Here is a 21931-nt window from a genome sequence, read left to right as displayed (position 1 = left end):
CACAATGTGTATCCCAGGCAGATGTTGATGGGACTGTCCCCCCAGTCCGAGTTTCCAGGCACATGTTGATGGGAATATCCCCTCAATCTGAGTGTCCAGGCAGATGTTGATGGGAATTCTCCCCCAATCCATGGATCCAGGCAGATGTTGATGGGAATTCTCCCCCAGATCCGCGGGCCGCAGGATGACCAGGCTGGTGCGGGATTTCCTCTATGCCCAATGCATCCAGGCCCCTGTGGAGCTCTACTCCGACTGGCTGGCCGTGGGCAACGTCAATGAGTTTGTCAACTTTGTCCCCACCTCCGACAAAAAGGTACCCCCAGACCCCCCCGTGCTGCCCCAGGGTTCCTCCTCTGGGACACCAATCCCACTGGGAAAACCCCAGAGCTCCTTCCTTTGGCACCCCCAGCCAGTGTTTGCTTGGGCTTCATTCCCCACCCCAGAATGAGGGATCTGAGCACAAAAAAATAAGGGATTTGCTGGGCTATAAATGAATGCAAACAGAAGGGAAAAGATGCCTGCAAAGGTATCCAAGAAATTCCAGCCTTAAGAGTCCCGAGGGTTTGCAGTGGCTCAGCATCTCCCAGAGGTTTTCAGAACATTTCTCTTCCCTCTCTTGTAGCTTTTCCTGCTTCTGATATGGATTTTTCCCTCAGGGAAACTGAGCCTTGACCAGGATGGTTCCAAAAACCAAAAGGAATATTTATGCCTGCATGTTTTCAGAACACTTCTCTTCCCTCTATCATGGTTTTCCCTGCTTCTGACAGGGATTTTACCTCTGGGAAACCAAGCCTTGACCAGGATGGCTCCAAAAAAAGAGGAATATTTATGCCCACATATTCTCAGATAATTTCTCTTCACTCTATCATGGCTTTGGCTGCTTCTCACATAAATTTTTCCCTCAGGGAAACCGAGCCTTGACCTGGATGGCTCAAAAAAGGAATATTTAGGCCCACAAACGCTCCACGGGTTAAACGAGGTGCTAGATAACAGCAAAGACTCCTGATTTTTAGAGTTTTTGCAGAAGTGAGTCCTGGGGCGCTGCAGGGCTGCAGCTGACCCGGCCGTGTTCCCGCAGCGATTCCGGATGCTGCTGGCCAGCCCGGCCGCCTGCTACCGGCTCTTCCGCGAGAAGCAGAAGGAGGGACAGGGAGAAGCCACCATGTTCAAAGGCAAGGGGACAGCACTCGGTGGCACAGCCGGGGCCACACGGGGACACTTCCCCGCTGGGTGTCCTTCAGCAGGATGCCTGCCCGCCGCCCCCAGCCTCCTCCGGCCCTATTTCGGGAAAGTGAGTGGGATGGGAGGGATAAGGGCCTCCGCGTGGAGGGGATGTTTGCTGCCAGGGATGGAGCCTCTGGAAATGCCAGTGGAGCTCCAGCACAGAGCGAGACAACTGGCAGCTCTTGTGTCCCCCCAGATTAGCACCATTGTGCTTTTGATCCCTGACGGGGTTGGGAGAAGGTCTCCATATCTCCAAGGATATGGAGCTCCAGCACAGAGCAGGACAACTGGCAGCTCTCCTGTCCAGATTAGAACCAGATATTTTCCATTTCATTGTGGTTTTGATCCTGACTGGGTTGGGAGAAGGTCTCCGTATCTCCAAGTATTCCTCTGGTGGGAGCCCAGCTGTCCCCAGACCAGGGGTGACCCCATGGAGGGGGACGCTCTGGAGAAATCCACCGGATTCCCCTGGGCAGGAGGATGGATGACTGGACTTTTCCAATGCTCTTTCCAACGGGCAGAGATTTCCTCCCGTCAGCTTCCCAAGCTTTCACCCCAGCCTCAGGAAATTGGGATTTGGGGCTTTTGGGGCCTTTTTTTTTTTTGGCTTTTTGGGCTTTCTCCATCTCTACACCCCACCTCAAGCCAGGCTGCTTCCAGCGCTGCTTCATTTTGAGGGCGTTTTGCGTGTTTAGGGTACTCAGGGACAGACACCAAGCGCGTCACCATCAACAAGGTGCTGTCCAATGACGTCCTGGCGCAGCAGAACCAGTACGTGCAGGTAATCCCCACACTCCGGGTCACAGCCCCCATTTCTGGCAGGGACTGCCCTGGCGTGGCACAAACCCCACAGGGACTGGTGGAATTTGGCCCCTCTCTGCTCTGCTCCGTCCCCTGCAGCGCTGCATCGACTGGAACAGGGATATCCTCAAGAAGGAGCTGGGCTTGCTGGAGGAGGACATCATCGACCTGCCAGCCCTCTTCAAGCTGGACAAGCAGGGAAAAGCCGTTCCCTACTTCCCCAACACGGTAAGGAGGGGTTCCTGCCCTTGGCTCCTCCCTAAAAAACAGCTCCATCAGCCAGGATGAGTCCCCAAAGTTTTCCTGAAAAATAAAAATTAGCTGTCTAGAAAAGGGAAATATCTCCAGGATAAACAAGTGTCGAACACAGCTTGGTGGCTTTGGGGTTTTGAGGCAAAACCCTTTCAAAGCACTGAAATTGCAAGCTGAGAGGCACATTTTCCCCAAAGTTTTCCCAAACACACCCCCCTCCCCCCAGCTGTCTAGCAAAAGGAAATATATCCAGGCAGGCATGGATAAACATAGGTCTAACACAGCTTGGTGGCTTTGTGGTGCTTGTAGTGGGTTGTTTTTTTTTTTTAAGTGGTGAAATTGCAAGGGGTGAGGCATGTTTTAATGATAAGCAAAAGTTTAGCTTCATCCGTCCCAACACTGCTGGTGTCAGACTGCAGGTCACCATGATTGTCCCGGCCAGGGACCTGGGCATCCCCAAGCCCTTTGGCATCACCCATTCTGATGCCAACATCCTCTGGTGTCACCCCACGGGTCACCATGATCAACCCTGGGCATCCCTTCAAGTGTCACCCATTCTGATGCCACTGTCCCCCGGTGTCACCTGCAGGTCACCATGATCGTGCTGGCCAGGAACTTGGGCATCCCCAAGCCGTTTGGCCCGATGGCAGGCGGCGAGTGCTGTCTGGAGCGGCGGATCCGCGCGCTGCTGGAGCCGCTGGGGCTGTGCTGCCGCTTCCTGGAGGACGTGGCCTCGTACCATGGCAGCCTGGGCGAGGTGCGCTGCGGCACCAATGTCCAGCGCCGGCCCTTCACCTTCCAGTGGTGGCACTTCACGCCGTAGCCAGGCCTTTTCTTCATCTTCTTCCTCCTCTTCCTCCTCCTTCTCCCTCCACCTTTGCCCCCAGTGTGTGTTGCTTGCGATTCCCTTAATAAATGAATTTGCTGTGAGGAAAAAGCTGGGGAATTAAATAACCTAAAAATTAATTATTAATTAATAATGCCATCGGGAATAACTGGGAGGGAAATAGAGGGAGCGCTCAGAGAGGTGGGAGAGTTACCAAAATCCTCCAAAATTGTCTCTACCACTGTTTTTGTGGTGTTGGCAAGTCAGGCGTCACTTTATTTAAATTCAGCCAGGGTTTGTTTGTGGCTGACAGAGCTCCAGCCTCCACATCAATACAAAATGTTTCCATTTATTTACACCTCTTTAACAAAGAAATTAGTGGTCATGGGTTCTAATAATGATCTTCATGGATTAGCATTCTGTCCACTATTGGTTATTGATTTCTCACTCTTCATGCTAAGCTGGGCCACATTCTTCAGTTCTTTTATCATCCTTTGCTTGTCTTTTTCAATTGGGAATCCCCAACTTTCCAGGCCTCAATCTCCTCTGTGTCTTCTTCTTACTCCAGTATCCTTAAAGGTCCATAAATTTGAGAACCCAGATGTCCAGTCTTCAAATCCCTTTGGCTTTATTGAAGCTTATCAGGGTTAGCTTTAACAAACTCAAGGTTTCAGTGATTTAATGATCAAAACAGAAGTATGAGCCTTCAAAGAAGTTTTAACTTGTGCTGGCTAAAAGTGGGGACTGCTTACAGTAATTACAACAATTAATTAAAAACTAATTAGGAAAGTTACATCATTTCCAACGGAGACATTTTTTGGCAGGGGCTGCCCAGGGAGGTTTGGAGTGCCCATCCCTGGAGGTGTCCAAGGAAGGCCTGGACATGGCACTCAGTGCTCTGGGCTGGGCATAAGGTGAGGATCAGCCGCAGCTTGCACTTGAAGGTCTTGGAGGGACCTTGGAGGGCTTTTCCCACCTTAACGTCTCTGGGACTCTTTGCTCCCCAGCACCCACCATTTGCCGCATTGGTGTAGGGGCAGGTCCCCTTGAGGAGGCAGGGGGCAGCAGCACAGGTACCTCCATGCAAAGTAATGATGCTGGGAATTAACGGACAGAAAACAAGGGGGATTTAGGAAAGAAAAAGGGGAATTTAGGAAAGCAAAAGGGGGTTTTGGGCGTCCTGCCCCCGCCACCCCGTCCCGTCCCACAGGGCGCGCCACACCCAACATGGCGCCTCTCCTGAGGGCGCCGCCACACTCAAAATGGCGGGCACCCTTCCCGTCAGCGCAGCAACATGGCGGCGACGGGGGCGCTTCCGGGGCGGGCGGAACTGCGCAGCGCCAAGATGGCGGCGGCCGCGGTCGGAGTCTCCTTGAGGCGCGGAGTCCCCGCTCGGCTCCTGCGGGCCGGGCCGCGGACGGTGAGGGGCCGGGGCGGCCGCGGGGGCTGGCAATGGAGCGGGGGGAGGCGCGGCAGAGGCGGCCGGGGGCTGCCGGGCTCCGGGATGGGGGGGAAGAGCAGCGGGGAGAGGGAGCTGAGGGGACGGGGCTGGAGCTGGAGTGTGGGGGAATCAGGGATGGACAGGAGGGCAGGGATGGGGAAGGGGCTGGGGGCAGGAGGAGGTGAGGGAAAAGGGGGGAAGACACGGGGAAGGAGCTGTGGGGAGGGGGCTGGAGAGGACCTGTGGGATCAGGAAGGGGGAATTGGGGATGGACATGAGGGAAAGGGTGGGAGAGAGGGTGTGTGGGGTCTGGAAGGGGGAATTGAGGAGGGAAAGGGTGGGAGAGAGGGTGTGTGGGGTCTGGAAGGGGGAATTGAGGAGGGAAAGGGTGGGAGAGAGGGTGTGGGGGGTCTGGAAGGGGGAATTGAGGAGGGAAAGGGTGGGAGGGAGGGTGTGTGGGGCCTGGAAGGGGGAATTGAGGAGGGAAAGGGTGGGAGAGAGGGTGTGGGGGGTCTGGAAGTGGGAAGTGGGGAGGGAAAGGGTGGGAGAGAGGGTGTGTGGGGTCTGGAAGGGGGAAGTGGGGAGGGAAAGGGTGGGAGGGAGGGTGTGTGGGGTCTGGAAGGGGGAATTGGGGAGGGAAAGGGTGGGAGGGAGGGTGTGTGGGGTCTGGAAGGGGCTGTGTGGGAATGGGGGTGGGCAGCGGGAACAGTTTCAGAGGGGCCGGGGGGGCTGGAGGTGGATTGGGATGCGGTAAAATCTGGGAAGAGTGGATGGGAAGACGGGGTGGGGTACGAGGGAATGGGGTCTGTGTGATTTGGGAATGGGGTCAGTGGCTGAGGGGATGTGGGATCTGGGAAGGAATGGGGTCAGTGGGAGAAGGGAGGGGGCTGGAGAGGGTTTGTGGGATTTGGGAAGGAGTAGGGTCAGTGGCAGAGGGGCTGGAGAGGTGTGTGGGATTTGGGAGAGGGGAGGGGAAGCAGGAGAATGGGATGGAGGGAGGGGGCTGGGGCAGCAGAGATCCCGGGGAGGTGAAATAGGGGAAGAATGGCCGGGAACAGGGCAGGGCTGAGGAGGAGCTGGGGGCAGAGAGCAGCTGGAAGAGTCTGGGAAGGGTTTGGGGGAGTAGCTCAGGAAAAGGATGGGAAGAGCAGTGGGAACAGGAGTGTGGAGTGATCCTGAGAGAGGGGAGCAGGGAAGTGGAGCCCTGGAAAAGGTTGGGAAGAGCAGGGGGAACAGTCCAGGAAAAGGTTGGGAAGAGCAGGGGGAACAGTCCAGGAAAAGGTTGGGAAGAGCAGGGGGAACAGTCCAGGAAAAGGTTGGGAAGAGCAGGGTTAACACTCCAGGAAAAGGTTGGGAAGAGCAGGGTTAACACTCCAGGAAAAGATTGGGAAAAAGAGTGGGAGCATTCCAGGAAAAGATTGGGAAGAGCAGGGGGAACAGTCCAGGAAAAGGCTGGGAAGAGCAGGGGGAACAGTCCAGGAAAAGGTTGGGAAGAGCAGTGGGAACAGTCCAGGAAAAGGTTGGGAAGAGCAGGGTTAACACTCCAGGAAAAGGTTGGGAAGAGCAGTGGGAACAGTCCAGGAAAAGGCTGGGAAGAGCAGGGGGAGCAGGGCCGAGGGTGATCCTGCAAGAGCAGGAGCTGCTCGGGAATTCCGGGATAACTGGGCAGGGAGAGCCTCTGGGATTTGATGGATCCAGGAGCAGCTCAGGGTGGGAATTTCGGGAATATCGGTCAGGATCCGGGCAGGGAGAGCCCCAGGATATACTTATATTAAAATTTTAAAAATTATATAAAAATACATATATTTTATCTAGATCTGTAAATATATAAATAGGTACATCTTTATGTAAATTTATGTATTTGTAATTGTCCTGTTAATATGCATATTTATCTAATAAATATCTGTATATAATGTGTGTATATACATTTATCTGCAGACATTATATACAAACCTATAGCTACATTTTATATTACTTATATATATAAGTAATGCATATAAACATGTGCCTAAAGATATATAGAGGTAAAATATAATTATATTATTGTAATCATGCATACAACACAATATACAAATACTTACAGTTTACAAACACATCTATAAACACATGGACTTTATAAACATATATTGAATATATGAATTTGTTCCTTATAAAATACACTGTATACTTATATATACATATATATATGTGTATATATATATTTATACAAATGTGATGTGTTCTATATAACGTGTAATGTACCCTGTAGAAATACATAGAACATATAAATACATAGACTGTAATTTTAAACGCAATATATAAATAAACATGGAATTATGTCATTATAGTGACAGTCAGTGGAATATACAAACACATACATATAATTTATAAACACATATAAACACCCATAGTTTATAAATAAAATGCACCATAAGCAATGTGTATGAACATATCTGTGCATGTTTGTGCCTATGTATTTATATATACGTATATAAAAATATGTATCCTATACAATGTGTTATATAATCTGTGTAGTGCAATATATAATATATAGATATATACAGTATAATAATAATTATAATAATGTGAATACATGCAGCATACAGTGTACACATATATATCCACACGTAATTCCAAACATTTATATATATAGATGTGTGTAAATATGTATTTAGTTGTTATATTTTTATATCTTTATGTACATGGTTTTTTTGGTTTTGGGTTTGTTTTTTTTTTAATATATACACACATATCCGTCTCTATATCTCCTCCTGGATCCCTCCTGGTGGGATCTGAGGCTGTTTTTCCCTGGATCCAGAGTGGGATCTGAGGCTGTTTTTCCCTGGATCTGAGGCTATTTTTCCCTGGATCCAGGGTGGCATCTGAGATTGTATTTCCCTCGATCCAGGGTGGGATCTGAGGCTGTTTTTCCCTGGATCTGAGGTTATTTTTCCCTGGATCCAGGGTGGCATCTGAGATTGTATTTCCCTCGATCCAGGGTGGGATCTGAGGCTGTTTTTCCCTGGATCCAGGATAGGGTCTGAGGCTGTTTTTCCCTGGATCCAGGGTGGGATCTGAGATTGTATTTCCCTGGATCTGAGGCTGTTTTTCCCTGGATCCAGGGTGGGATCTGAGGCTGTTTTTCCCTGGATCCAGGGTGGTATCTGAGGCTGTTTTTCCCTGGATCCAGAGTGGGATCTGAGATTGTATTTCCCTGGATCTGAGGCTGGTTTTCCCTGGATCCAGGGTGGGATCTGAGGCTGTTTTTCCCTGGATCTGAGGCTATTTTTCCCTGGATCGACAATGGGATCTGAGATTGTATTTCCCTGGATCTGAGGCTGTTTTTCCCTGGATCCAGGGTAGGATCTGAGGCTGTTTTTCCCTGGATCTGAGGCTGTTTTTCCCTGGATCCAGGATAGGATCTGAGGCTGTATTTCCCTGGATCCAGAGTGGGATCTGAGATTGTATTTCCCTGGATCTGAGGCTGTTTTTCCCTGGATCCAGGCTGGGATCTGAGGCTGTTTTTCCCTGGATCTGAGGCTGTATTTCCCTGGATCTGAGGCTGTTTTTCCCTGGATCCAGGCTGGGATCTGAGGCTGTATTTCCCTGGATCTGAGGCTGTTTTTCCCTGGATCCAGGGTGGGATCTGAGGCTGTTTTTCCCTGGATCTGAGGCTGTTTTTCCCTGGATCCAGAGTGGGATCTGAGGCTGTTTTTCCCTGGATCTGAGGCTGTTTTTCCCTGCATCCAGGTGCTCCGGCAGGCGCAGACGGCGGCGGCGGCGCCGCGGCTGAAGAAATTCGCCATCTACAGATGGGACCCCGACAAGGCCGGGGACAAACCCCGCATGCAGACCTACGAGGTGGACCTGAACAAGTGGGTGTCCCTTGGGAAGGGGGCTGGGGGGCAATCCCAGCTCCAGGGAATGGCTGGGAAGGGGCTGCCCACTCTGGCACAGAGCAGCTCCTTGTGGGCACAGCCACCGTGGGTGTTGTCCTGGGAAAAAGCAGATTTAAGCAGATTTCCACAGGATAAAGCAGATCTTCCACAGGCACTGTGGGTGTTATCCCAGGAAAAAGCAGATTTTGCACAAGAAAAAGCAGGTTTTCCACATTTCTGGACCATCCCCGGGATGGGTTAAAGAGGTGCTGGTGGCTTTAATAAACTTGATTTATTTGGGAAGTTTGGGGGAAGAAGAAAGAAGAGGGAGAGCAGCTTTTCCCAAGGCCAGGTGGTGGCCTGGCAGGTGTCAGGAGCAGTGGCAGGGGACGGGGTTTGAACTGGAGGAGCAGAGGTTTGGCTGGCATACTGGGAAGGAATTCTTCCCTGGGTGAGGTTTAGATGGGATATTGGGGAGGAATTCTTCCTCATGAGGCTGGCACAGAATTCCCACAGAAGCTGTGGAAGTGTCCCAGGTCAGGCTGGATGGGGCTTGAAGCCACCTGGGGTAGAGGAAGGCGTCCCTGCCCCTGGGAGTGGGATGGGAAGGTCCCTCCAGCCCAGCCCCTTCTGGGATTGTGCATCCCAGATGGGAATTCCATGTGCGGCTCACAATTCCCAGGGAGAGAAGGTGGGGGCTCTGTCCACCCTTCTCATGGTTTATCCACACCTGGCTGTGGCATCCCAGAGCAGCTCCTGCTTCCCTGGGGTCCTGGGAAGGGCCTCAGAAAATTCCCTGTGGATGCTGGGCCTGGATTCCCCTGAGCTGCTCCCGAGGGATCGGCCCCAAACCCTTCCTGAGGGATCCACCCCCCATCCTTCCCAAGGGCTCCTGCAGAGGAATTCACCCCAGACCCTTCCATGAGCTCCTCCAGAGGGATCCACCCCAAATCCTTCCAGGAACTCCTCCAGTGGAACCTACCCCAAACCCTTTCCAAGAGCACCTACAGAGGATCCACCCCAAACCCTTCCAGGAACTCCTCCAGTGGAACCCACCCCAAACCCTTTCCAAGAGCTCCTCCAGAGGGATCCACCCCAAATCCCTCCAGGAACTCCTCCAGTGGAACCCACCCCAAACCCTTTCCAAGAGCTCCTCCAGTGGAACCCACCCCAAACCCTTCCAGGAGCTCCCGCTCGCACGCAGCCCCTGCTCAAACCCCACAGGAGCCACAGCTCCGGTTTTGGGGTGGCTTTGCCCCAGTGACCAATCCCTGGGTGGTGCCCTGGGTGTAAAATGACAGGAATTGTCCTTGAGTGTTTGTCCCGTGTCCCTTGTGACTCACGGGGCCAGGCAGGGCTGTCACAGCATGACCCCGCGAGGGGAAAAGGGGCCAGCACAGGTCACTGGGGTTTGGGTTGGCCGATCCCTCAGTGGTCACAAGAGCCTGACCCACCCTGCCCCTGGGCTGCCCTGCTGGTCAGAGATCCCTGTTTGATCCCTGGGATTCACACAATTAATGGGAATTGTTAAAAACCCTTTTGGGTGCTGCTGAGGGTGGGTGCAGGGGTCAAACCCTGCATCTGGGGGCTCTGCAGGGGCGGTGATTTGGGATTTGTGCTGCAGGTGTGGGCCCATGGTGCTCGATGCCCTGATCAAGATCAAGAACGAGATGGACTCCACGCTGACCTTCCGCAGGTCCTGCAGGGAGGGTAAGGACAGCACATTCCCACCTGGAACGCCCTTGGAATGCTGTGTGTGCTGACTGTGGGAGCCCCAGGGAGCTCAGAACCCCTCCTGTCACACCCCTGGGGATAAAACACCCGAGTGAAGCAGGGAGTGAAGCTGCTCAGGACCCTCTCCTGTCTCTGGGGATAAAACACCCAAATGAATCAGGGAGTGAAACTGCTCAGAGCCCCTCTCCCATCTCTGGGGATAAAACACCCGAGTGAAGCAGGGAGTGAAACTGCTCAGAGCCCCTCTCCTCCCGTCTCTGGGGATAAAACACCCGAGTGAAGCAGGGAGTGAAACTGCTCAGAGCCCCTCTCCCGTCTCTGGGGATAAAAAACACCCAAATAAACCAGGGAGTGAAACTGCTCAGAACCCCTCTCCTGTCTCTGGGGATAAAACACCAAGGAGGAACACTTCTCAGAACCCCTCCTCTCACACCCCTGGGGATAAAACACCTGAGTGACCCAAGGAGTAAAACTGCTCAGAGCCCCTCTCCTCCCATCTCTGGGGGATAAAACACCTGAGTGACCCAAGGAATAAAACTGCTCAGAGCCCCTCTCCTCTCACTTCTGGGAATAAAACACCTGAGTGACTCAAGGAGTAAAACTGCTCAGAGCCCCTCTCCTCTCACTTCTGGGAATAAAACACCTGAGTGACTCAAGGAGTAAAACTGCTCAGAACCCCTCTCCTCTCTCTTCTGGGAATAAAACATCCAAGTGACCCAGGGAGTGAAACTGCTCAGAGCTCCCTCCTCCCACCCGTGGGGATAAAACACCCAAATGAACCAGGGAGTAAAGCTGGAGTTGGTGCTCCCAGGGTGTAATGACACAGTTCTGAGCTGCCAGCTCCAGTAATTCCTTCCACAGCTCCCAGTTGTTCCAGTTTCTCTCCCAGGCTGGTTCCTCTGCCGCCTCCCGGTGCGTGGGGAGATCAGGCAGAGATTCCAGCAGCGAGGCACCGAGGGCAGGGCTGGAGTGGGAGCAGTGGGGGCTGTGCCCGTGCTGCTGGGGAGTCAGACTGGGTCAACTGGGAGAGAGCGCTCGGGACTTCGAGGAACAGCTCCAGGAATCTTCTCCTTGGCCCTTTGGCCGAGGGCAGGGGTGGATTGAGGAAAAGGGCACTGGTGGTTTGGGGTTGTGGCTGCTCCCAGATCTGGTTTGGGGCTGCTCACAGACTTCCCCTGGGAAAAACTCCTGAGTCACGGGTCACGCTGGGCTGTGGGAGTGCATTCCTGGCTGGAATGGCTCTGGATTTAAGGGTCCTGCTGGGCTGGGGGAGTGTATTCCAGGTTGGAATGGCTCTGGATTTAAGGGTCCTGCTGGGCTGTGCGGGTGTATTCCAGGTTGGAATGGCTCTGGATTTAAGGGTCCTGCTGAGCTGTGGGAGTGCATTCCAGGCTGGAGTGACTCTGGATTAGGGTCCTGCTGGGCTGTGCGGGTGCATTCCAGGTTGGAATGGCTCTGGATTAGGGTCCTGCTGGGCTGTGGGGGTGCATTCCAGGTTGGAGTGACTCTGGATTAGGGTCCTGCTGGGGTGTGGGAGTGCATTCCAGGTTGGAATGGCTCTGGATTAGGGTCCTGCTGAGGTGTGGGAGTGCATTCCAGGTTGGAATGGCTCTGGATTAGGGTCGTGCTGGGCTGTGGGAGTGTATTCCAGGCTGGAGTAGCTCAGGATTATGGTTGTGCTGGGCTGTGGGAGTGCATTCCAGGCTGGAGTGACTCAGGATTTCGAGTTGTGCTGAGCTGTGGGGTTGCATTCCAGGCTGGAGTGACTCTGCATTACCGAGGTGGGTCTGCAGGCAGGGGCAGTCTCAGGGCAGGTGGTGCCTGGGGATGTTTTGTCTGGGGTGAGAATGGAAAGCAGCACTCCCGAGGCACCTTTTCCTCTGGAATCTGCTTGGCAGGGCAGGAATTCCACACGGAGTGGGGCTCCCAGACAGCCAGAACTCTTGCCCTGAATATTTTCCCTGGACAGGACGGGTTTTCAGGCTGGGCTGGTTCCGTCGTGCCCCTCTGTGGCTCCCCCAGTCCCACATTCCCGCTGCAGGCCCAGCTGGCTGGAAAAAGCTTGGGAGCCTTTCTGCAGTGGGAGGAACCTGGTGGCAGTCCAGGGGCTGGGACACCCTCAGAGGGGCCATTTCATCCCTTTGTTGGGCTATTTTTGTGCTGCCTCCTGTCACCTTTGGGAGGGCAGTTTGTGCCCTGGGAATGAGCACGAGGGGAGGGGGCTCCTGCCTGGGGGGAATGGAGTTACATTCCTGAATTTTGGGGGTGATTTGGGGCATTTTATTCCCCTTCTGTGAGGAGAGGCTGGGCCTGTTTGTTCCAGAGATGAGGAGGCTGAGAGGGGATCCCATCAATCCTTACAAATATTTCCAGGGGATGCCAGGGGACAGCCCCAGACCCTTCCCAGTGGTGCCCAGAGGCAGGACAAGGAGCAGCAGCCACAAATTAAAACACTAAAATTCCATTAAAACACAAAAATTCCAGCTGAACCTTTAGAAAAAAAGTTCTTTCCCTGGAGTGGAGCTCCAGTTCCAGCTTTTAGAGGGAAAAAGGGTGGAGTGAGGTTTGTGAGGGTTTGTGAGTTTGCTGTCACTTGGATCCATCCTGTGACCTCCGAGGGTGTGAAAGGAAGGGCAGTGTCAGCCTGGATTCCAGGTTTTAGGGAAAAAAGTTGTGCTGAGCACCTCCTCTGACTGCTAATCCCATGAGTAGCTGGTTTACTCGAGCTTGAATCTGTCCTGTGACCTCCCAGCACAGAAAGGAAGGACAAAACCAGGCTCAGCCGGGGCTTTTAGGGGCAAGAAAGGTTGGACAGAGCCCAGGGAGGTGCCAAACCCCCTGGACACGTTCCAGTGCCACCTGCTCCAGGGCTGCACTGGATGATTCCCAGAGGTCCCTTCCATCCCTGCCAGCCCTGGGATTCTCTGGCTGAGGAGGCTGCAGCAGTTCCTCACGTTTTAATGCCTTTTTTTTGTGTTTTGTTTTTATTTTTTATTTATTTTATGCCTCTCTTGGCTCCCACCTTGTGCCCCAAACCCGAGAGGCGAGCTGGACGTTCTCCCCTCCCCAAATCCCACCCAAGCCCCCTCATTTGCTGCTGGGGAAGGAGCTGCCCCGTGGAGGAAGGAAGGGGTTTTGGTGCTGATGAAAGCAGCTCCCGTGTTTGATCCTTGCAGAAGTTAGAAAACAGCTGGCCCTGGTGGTGAATTCCAGCCTTCTTCTCGTTTGGGGCATTTGTGGGATGGATGGAGACCCTGGTGGAGTTGGGAGGGGTTTTTTGGGAATGTGGTGGATTGGGAAGAGGGTTTTTGGGGACCCTGGCAGGTTGGGAAGAGGTTTTCCAGGACAGGTGAGGATACTGGTAGAACAAGAAGGGTTTTTTTGGGGATGGGTGAGGCCTCTGGAGGAGCGGCAAGAGGCTCTTCCAGAACCTGGGATGAGGTTTTCTAGGATGGGTGAGGACCCTGGTGTGGTGAGAAGAGAGTTTTTGGGGTAAGTGAGGATCCCAGAAGGTTGGGAAGAGCCTTTCCAGGAGGTTTTCTGGGACAGGTGAGGACCCTGGTGGGTTGGGAAGGGGTTTTTTGGGATCCTGGTGGATTGGGAAGAGCCAAGCAGAGTTTCCCCAGGACATCCCAGGGGGATTTTTGGGGCCAGGAGGGAGGATCCCTCACTTGGCTCTGCTTTTCCCCCTCAGGGATCTGCGGCTCCTGTGCCATGAACATCGCCGGGGGCAACACCCTGGCCTGCATCAAAAAAATCGACAGTGACCTCAGCAAAGTCACCAAAATCTACCCCCTGCCCCACATGTACGTGGTGAAGGACCTGGTTCCGGTGAGTGCAGGGCTGGCAGCGGCCAGGGGACACCCTGGGCTGGGAGCAGGGCGTGGCAGCTGCCACCAGGGTCAGGGCTCAGGGCTCACGTGTCCCTTGGGTGGGTCCCAGTGACTAAAGGTGTGCTGGCCTGGAATGTGGCAGGTTTGGGGAGGAAGGAAATGGCACCTCCTGGTCGGGTGTTCAGGTGTGAATTTGAGGTGAAGCTGTGCCAGGAGGGGATTTAGGTGGGATTTTGGGAAGAGGCTCTGCCCCCGCGGGTGGGGCTGAAGGGAGGGGTCAGGGCCCCACGGCAGGGGTGGGATTTGGGGTGGATCCAGCTGGGGATGTTCCCTGATTCTCCTCAGCCCCATAACCAGACCCCTGTGCTTTCCTGCCCAGGACCTGAGTAACTTCTACGCGCAGTACAAATCCATCGAGCCCTACCTGAAGAAGAAGGACGAGTCCAAGGAGGGCAAGCAGCAGTACCTGCAGTCCATAGAGGACCGCCAGAAACTGGTCTCTGCAATTTCAGTGCTGAAACCCCTCCCAGAGCAGCCCGGGGTCACAGCTGAGCCCTCAGCCCCTTCCCAGTCCCCCACCCGATCCCACGGTGTGGGACACGGCCCCGCAGCTGGGGGAGCTGGGCTTGCCCGGGGGGCTCCGATCCCGTTGCCCCCCGTCCCATTCCCCTGTGGAATTCCTGCTGCTGGGAGCGCTCTGCACGTTCCAGGCTGGAGCATTCCAGTGGGGAGAGGGTGTCTGGCTGTGCTCCCACCTCGCTGGGGTTTTGCAGCCCGGAAAGCTCCTGGGAGAAGCTCAAGTGCAGGATTTGGGGGGTGTCTCTTTAGCAGGGGGGATTATGAGGGGAGTTGTGTGAAGGTGGATGAGGAACAGCTCTTTACAAGGCTGATGGTGTGGCCAGGGTTTGGGGTGGATTTCCATGGCTGCCACAGGGATTAGCAGCAGATCAGGAGGGGTTTTTCCTCTGAGCTGCTGAGAGGGATCCATTATTCCAGGATTCTGCGCTCAGCCTGTCCCTGCTCCACTGGGGAGGCACCAGATCTCCATTTTGGGAAGGCACCAGATCTCCATTTTGGGAGGGAGAGGTGGATGTGAACAGCAGGAAGGGAGGCTGAGCAGAGGGGGTTCAGGGAAACACTGCAGGTGTCCCCTGGCTGTCTGCAAGCTGACACCCCATAACAGCCCCTGGTGTGACACCTGAACAGCCTCAGGGCTGGACGGGCTGCAGGAATCTCTGTCCAGAGGCAGCACTTCCAGCTTCTCTGATCCCTGAGAGCTCCGAAGGGACTTTCCCTGCCCTGGGAGTCCTCAGCCAGGTGGGAACAAGGACACCCAAAAGCCACACCTGGAAAGCAGCTCTTGATCCCTTTGCTGGAATTCCTCTCCCTTTGGGATCAATCGGCGTTCAGGAAAAACTTGGATTTGGCCGAAAATTCCTTTAAATCCTCGATCCTTTGGAGTGGTGCAGTTAAAAATGAGATTTGGAGTGAGGAGAGGGAGCTCTGCCCTAAGGGCTGGCAGCTCTTCCCAAAGGCTTGTTAGGAGCTGCTGGGTATTCTGGCACCAGGAATCTCCCTGAACTCAAACTTTTATCCCAAAATAACTTTCAGGAATGTGAATTAAGCCAGGTTTGGCTCTGTTTCTGTCTGGGAGAACTTGCTGGCCACAGGGAGGCTCGGGTGACCCTGAGCTCCTCAGTTTCCTGTCCAGGATGATGAACCAGCTCCTCATTCCAGCAGGAATGAGCAGAACTGCCTGGATCAATTCCACATAGAACTGAACTCCTCCTGTGCCTGGAAAAAAACCTGCCCATAAAAACAGGGAAGTGATCCAGGACCAGCCCTGTTCCCGTGCCAGGGTGCCCTCAAGGCCAGGCTGCACCTGGAGCTGCCCCGGTGCTGCCAGGCAGACTCTGCCCTCCCTTCCTGCTGAGCACACCTGGGATTGTCCACTGGGCACAAATCCCTGCCTGTCCTGGCTGGGATGGGCTGGGAGGAGCTGGGAGTGCAGGAACCCGAGGTGGGAGTGCAGGAGAGCCCGAGGTGGGAGTGCAGGAGAGCCCGAGGTGGGAGTGCAGGAGAGCCCGAGGTGGGAGTGCAGGAGAGCCAGGGTGGGAGTGCAGGAGAACCAGGGTGGGAGTGCAGGAGAGCCCGAGGTGGGAGTGCAGGAGAACCAGGGTGGGAGTGCAGGAGAGCCCGAGGTGGGAGTGCAGGAGAGCAAGAGGTGGGAGTGCAGGAGAGCCCGAGGTGGGAGTGCAAGAGCCCAAGGCACGGGTGCAGGAGAACCCAGCAGCTCCCCCTTCCTCTCCAGGCTGTGCCCTTCCCCTGCTGTCCCAGATCCTGGTTCGTTGTGTGGCTCATGGCACCATGGAATGAATGCCCTGAGCTGGAAGGGGGCCACAAGGACCCTGGGGGTGGCACAAGGACCGTGGGGGTCAGCTCCTGGCCCTGATCTGGGAGGGTCAGGATTGTTCCCCTCAGGAATTGCTGCCTCACACAGGAGCTGCTCCGTGGGGACAGGGGTGGATCCCTGTGTCACCAGCCCCGTGGTGACAGCCTGCCGTGTCCCCTCCCTCGCAGGACGGGCTCTACGAGTGCATCCTGTGTGCCTGCTGCAGCACCAGCTGTCCCAGCTACTGGTGGAACGGGGACAAGTACCTGGGCCCCGCCGTGCTCATGCAGGTGAGGACAGACACTTTGTCACCTGCCAGTGTCACCTGGCCAGTGTTGGTGCCTTGGAGTGGCTGCCTAGAGCAGAGGCCAGGCAGGGTTAAGAGGATAAAGTGAGTATTTATTAAAAGCCTGCAGTGGGCACACCTTGGGCAGTCAGAAACCTCCAAGGCTACACCCAAAATGGACGATGGGCACGAGTTTTTCAGACAATTATAAATTTTTAATCCCTTTCACATATCAGGGGTTAATGCTCCAATTACAGCTTCAGGTGATGAAGTCATTTACCCCCAGTTTGCTGCCCCCCAACTCATTCTGTTTCTGCTGTTTGGGCCCTGAAGCTGGAGGGGGTCCTTGAGTTTCAGGCCCAGAGGGATTGTTGTGTCTGACCAGAACGGGAGCAGCAGCTGACACCGAGTGTGGAGTGAGGCACTGATGCAGCACAGGGTCTGAATATGAAATCCTCAGGCATCAGTGTCACCAGCCTGGCCTGGCACTCCTGGGTGGCTGTCACTGTGGGATCCCCAGCTGGTGCCAGCAGGGTGTGTGTGTCCCAGCAGTGTCCCTGTCCCCAGCAGTGTCCCTGTCCCCAGCGGTGTCCCAGCAGTGTCCCTGTCCCGGCAGTGTCCCCTGCAGTGTCCCAGCAGTGTCCCTGTCCTGGCAGTGTCCCCAGCGGTGTCCTGGCAGTGTCCGTGTCCCCAGCAGTGTCCCAGCAGTGTCCCTGTCCCAGCAGTGTCCCCAGCAGTGTCCCAGCAGTGTCCCTGTCCCGGCAGTGTCCCCTGCAGTGTCCCTGTCCTGGCAGTGTCCCCAGCGGTGTCCTGGCAGTGTCCGTGTCCCCAGCAGTGTCCCAGCAGTGTCCCTGTCCCAGCAGTGTCCCCAGCAGTGTCCCAGCAGTGTCCCTGTCCCGGCAGTGTCCCCTGCAGTGTCCCAGCAGTGTCCCTGTCCTGGCAGTGTCCCCAGCGGTGTCCTGGCAGTGTCCGTGTCCCCAGCAGTGTCCCAGCAGTGTCCCTGTCCCGGCAGTGTCCCAGCAGTGTCCCTGTCCTGGCAGTGTCCCCAGCGGTGTCCTGGCAGTGTCCCTGTCCCAGCAGTGTCCCCTGCAGTGTCCCAGCAGTGTCCCAGCAGTGTCCCTGTCCCCAGGCGTACCGCTGGATGATCGATTCCCGCGATGAGTTCACGGAGGAGCGCCTGGCGCAGCTGCAGGACCCCTTCTCCCTGTACCGCTGCCACACCATCATGAACTGCACCCGCACCTGCCCCAAGGTACGGGGACACGGGCTGCCAGGGGGGACACGCGACATGGGGCACAGCCTGGCACAGAGGGGACACAGGGTGTGGGCTGGCGTGGAGGGAGCCAGAGGTCACAGGGGCAGTGCCACGGGGGGACACGGGGCACACAGAGGGGACACAGGGCATGGGCTGGCGTGGAGGGGACACAGAACACGGGGCACAGCCTGGCATGGAGGAGACGTGGGGCACAGCCTGGCACGGAGGGGACACAGATCACTGGGGCAGTGTCACAGCCTGGCACAGAGGGGACATGGGGCATGGGCTGGCACGGAGGGAGCCAGAGGTCACAGGGGCAGTGCCACGGGCTGCCATGGGGGGACACGGGGCACACAGAGGGGACACAGGGCGTGGGCTGGCACAGAGGGAGCCAGAGGTCACAGGGGCAGTGCCACGGGGGGACACGGGGCACACAGAGGGGACACAGGGCATGGGCTGGCGTGGAGGGAGCAGGCAGGTCACAGGGGCAGTGCCAGCCCTGCCATGGCACCAGGACGTGCCGCTGGCCCAGGCTGCCCTGGCCAGGCCTGGGCACTGCCAGGGTCCAGGGGCAGGCACTCTGGGAATTCCAGCCCAGGGCCTTCCACGCTCACAGGGAGGGGTTTATCCCAATTTCCCACCTAAACGGGCACGTGGAATCCTGGAGTGGTTTGGATTGGAAGGGACCTTAAAGTTCCTCTTATTCCATGGCAGGGACACCCTCCGCTGTCCCAGGCTGCTCCAGCCCCATCCAAGCTGGCCTTGGACGCCTCCAGGGCTGGAGCAGCCGCAGCTTCTCTGGGAATTCCATCCCAGGGCGACTCCTCCCTCACCGGGAGGGATTTACCCCAGTATCCCACCCAAACCTCCCCTCTGTCACTTCAAACCATGTCCCCTGATACTGTCACTGTCCCCATCCCTCCTTTTCCCAGGCCCCTCTGAGCTGCAGGAAGGCCACAGTGAGGTCTCCCCATCCCTTTTCCATGTCTTTTCTGGAATTCCTGGTGGTTTCCATAGGAAAAGATCCTTTTAGGATCCAGTTTTCCCCAGACTTCCCCGTTGTGCTGAGCCTGGGGGCACCCGGAGCTCCCAGCAGAGCCCATGCTGTGATCAGCTTTTCCTCCTCTGATCCCAGGATTTGGGAGCAGGGCCCTGCCAGGAGAGCTCCAGGGAATTTCTGAGTGCTCCAGGGAATTTCTGAGTGCTCCAGGGAATTTCTGAGCCCTTCCTGTGCAGAGCAGAGGGAGCTTTTTCCCAGTGTGGCTGTGGAGCTGCTCCCTGTCAGAGCTCGACCCCACAGCTTTCGTCATCCCAGAGCAGGAAAACCCCAAAGCCCTGGAGTCAGGCTGTTCCCAGGCTGCCTCTGGAAATCCAGCCAGCCATAAAAACCTGGAATTCTGTCCTGAATCTCCCTTTGATCCCCATCAAAGCCCAGCTCCCGGGAAGAGTTTGGCTCCAGGGGCAGGAGGGGAGCTCCAGCTCCGCGTCCTGCTCCAGGCTGGGCTGCTCTTCCCAGGGAAACTGAGGCTGGGATGGGGAAGAACTGTGCCTGGACCCCCTGGAATTCCCAGTCTGCCCCGAAACTGAGGTTGGAATGGGGCAGAGCTGCACTTGGAGCCGCTGGAATTCCCAGCCTGGCTGGGGTCAGAGCTGGCCCCGGTGTCCTGAGCCTCCCCGGGCTGGAAAGGAGGGTTCATGTCAGGCTGGACTGGGATTTTTAAGGAAAAAAGAGGTGTTAAGCAGCTCCTCTAACAAATGTTTTACTGAGTAGCAGCACATTTGTGAATTTGCTGCGATTTAAATCTGTCCTGCAGTCTCCCAGCACAGAAGGGAAGGACAGGATCTGCCCAATTCCAGCTTTTAGGGGGTAAAAAAGGGGAGTAGCAGCAGATTTGGGAGTTCGCTGTCACTTGGATCCATCCTGTGACCTCCCTGGGTTTGGAAGGAAAGGCAGAACCAGCTCAACTCCAGCTTTTAGGGAAAACAGGGATGCTGGGCACCTGCTCAGTGCAGAGAGGGAGGACAATACCTGAATTCCAGGTTTTAAGGGGAAAAAAGGTGGAGTAGCAGCAGCTTTGTGAGTTTGCTGTCACTTGGATCCAGCCTGTGACCTCCCAGTGTCTGAAAGGAAGGAGAATATCTGGCTGAACTCCATGTTTTTTGGGAAAAAAGGGGTGCTGAGCACCTCCTGTACCAAGTATTTCTATGAGTAGCAACTCATTTATGATTTGATTGTGGCTTGGATCCCCCCTGTGACCTCCCAGTGTTTGGAAGGAAGGACAGAACCAGCTCAGCTCCAGGTTCTAGGGGGAAAAGAGGTGGAGTAGCAGCAGATTTGTGAGTTTGCTGTGGCTTGGATCCGTCCTGTGACCTCCCAGCTTTTAGAAAAGGACAGAACCAGCTGGATTCCAGCTTTTTTGGGGAAAAAAAAAAGGTGGAATAGCAGCAGGCTGGGGAGTTTATTACAACTGTAAGCCACCCTGTGACCTGCTGGGGTTTGGAAGGAAGGAGAGTATCAGCTGAGCTCCAGGCTTCAGGGGAAAAAAGGTGGAACAGCAGCAGGTTTGGGAGCTCAGTACGGCTGGGATGAGGAGGAGGGAGAGGAGGGAGGAAGGAGGGAAGGAGGAAGGAGGGAGGGGAGGGAGGTGCTGCAGCCCCCCAGGCTCTGACCAGCGCCTCCCACAGGGGCTGAACCCCGGCAAAGCCATCGCTGAGATCAAGAAGATGATGGCGACCTACAAGCAGAAGGCAGCGACTGCCTGAGGGCTGAGTGACCCTGGAGTGACCCCGGAGTGACCCCAGAGTGACCTGGAGTGACCCCGGAGTGACCCTCACTCCTGTGCCAGGGTTACCTGTGCACCTGCAATAAAGGCTGTAAAGATCAGCTCGGGCTCCAGCCTTTATTATTCATGTGTTATTCATTTGTTACTCATTTATTATTCATTATTATTCATTTTTTAATTCCCTTCATGCAGCGTTTTGCCATCCCAGAGCTCCCCGGGCTGGGAGCAGCTGGGAAGCTCTGGAAACCCTGGGGTTGGCTGGGAACAGGGAATGATGGAGGGATCCTGAAATCCCAAAAGTGAGGGTTTGGAGCTCCCAGGGTGCAGGATGGGACAGATCCACCAGGAACAAAGTGTCCTGTCCCCCTCCATGGGACTGTGGTTTGTCTTCCTGATTTTTTTTTCCAATGCCAGGAAAATGGGATTTTTTTGGGGTGGATCTTCCTCTTTTCTGCAAAACAAGTGCATTTTTAACCTCCAGATCCACCGGGAACAAGGTGTTCTCTTCCCACCCCGTGGGACCCTGGTTTGTATTCCTGATTTTTATTGCAAATCCTAAGAAAATGGATTTTTTAGGGATGAATCCTTTTCTTCTCTCTGGTATTTTTACCTCCAGATCCCAGATCCACCAGGAACAAGGTGTCCTGTCCCACCCCGTGGGACCCTGGTTTGTATTCCAAAGTTCTACTCCAAATCCTGAGAAAATTGGGGGTTGTAGGGTTGAATCTTCTTCTCTCTGGTATTTTTACCTCCAGACCCCAGTCCCACCAGGAGTGAGGTGTTCTATTCCCGCCCCACGGGACCCTGGCTTGTATTCCTGACTTCTACTCAGAATCCCAGGAAAATGGGATTTTTAGGGGTGGATCTTCCCTTTTCCCCTGCTGTTTTCCCCTGCACCTTTCTGCAGTTCGGGATGCTTGGAGCGGCTCCAGCTTTGCAGGTGCGTTCGTGGTTTTGGTCTGAGTGACTCAAACCTCCCAGGAACGGGACGCTGCTCCTGCGAGGTCACAGGGACGCCCCTCCTGGGGTGTCACACCTGGTTTTGGGGTGCGGACTCCAATTCCCAGCACCCCCCAGGGTGCCACACCTGTTTTTGGGGGACAGACTCCAATTCCCGGCATCCCCGGGGTGTCTCACGCGGTTTTGGGGTGCGGACTCCAATGCCCGGGGTGCCCCACGCTGTTTTGGGGTGCGGACTCCAATTCCTGGCATGCCCGGGGTGCCCCACGCTGTTTTGGGGTGCGGAC

At 55.2% G+C, this 21931-nt stretch overlaps 1 protein-coding gene across 3 annotated transcripts in view; it reads left to right on the top strand.

The window, feature by feature from the left end:
• Positions 1-20785, top strand: part of LOC119710634 (succinate dehydrogenase [ubiquinone] iron-sulfur subunit, mitochondrial) — a 29641-nt gene extending 8856 nt beyond the window's left edge. Inside the window, exons 12-22 of one of the 3 annotated variants that reach the window (XM_038159964.1) lie at positions 169-313; positions 1079-1172; positions 1920-2005; positions 2125-2253; positions 8274-8398; positions 10026-10111; positions 13830-13966; positions 14348-14464; positions 16549-16650; positions 17776-17898; positions 20587-20785. In XM_038159964.1, the coding sequence (XP_038015892.1) occupies positions 169-313; positions 1079-1172; positions 1920-2005; positions 2125-2253; positions 8274-8398; positions 10026-10111; positions 13830-13966; positions 14348-14464; positions 16549-16650; positions 17776-17898; positions 20587-20664 (1222 nt within the window). In that variant the 3' untranslated portion in view covers positions 20665-20785. Of the gene's footprint in view, positions 1-168; positions 314-1078; positions 1173-1919; positions 2006-2124; positions 2254-2866; positions 3229-4394; positions 4524-8273; positions 8399-10025; positions 10112-13829; positions 13967-14347; positions 14465-16548; positions 16651-17775; positions 17899-20586 lie in introns of those variants that run through there. The other 2 variants (XM_038159961.1, XM_038159963.1) reach the window with 2 other exon arrangements.
• Positions 20786-21931: the final 1146 nt, after the last annotated feature.

The sequence above is a fragment of the Motacilla alba genome, chromosome 21 (assembly GCF_015832195.1).
Source record: "Motacilla alba alba isolate MOTALB_02 chromosome 21, Motacilla_alba_V1.0_pri, whole genome shotgun sequence".
NCBI lineage: Eukaryota > Metazoa > Chordata > Aves > Passeriformes > Motacillidae > Motacilla > Motacilla alba.
The sequence above is the reverse complement of the archived record's forward strand: the minus strand, read 5'-3'. Positions and strand labels throughout refer to the sequence as shown.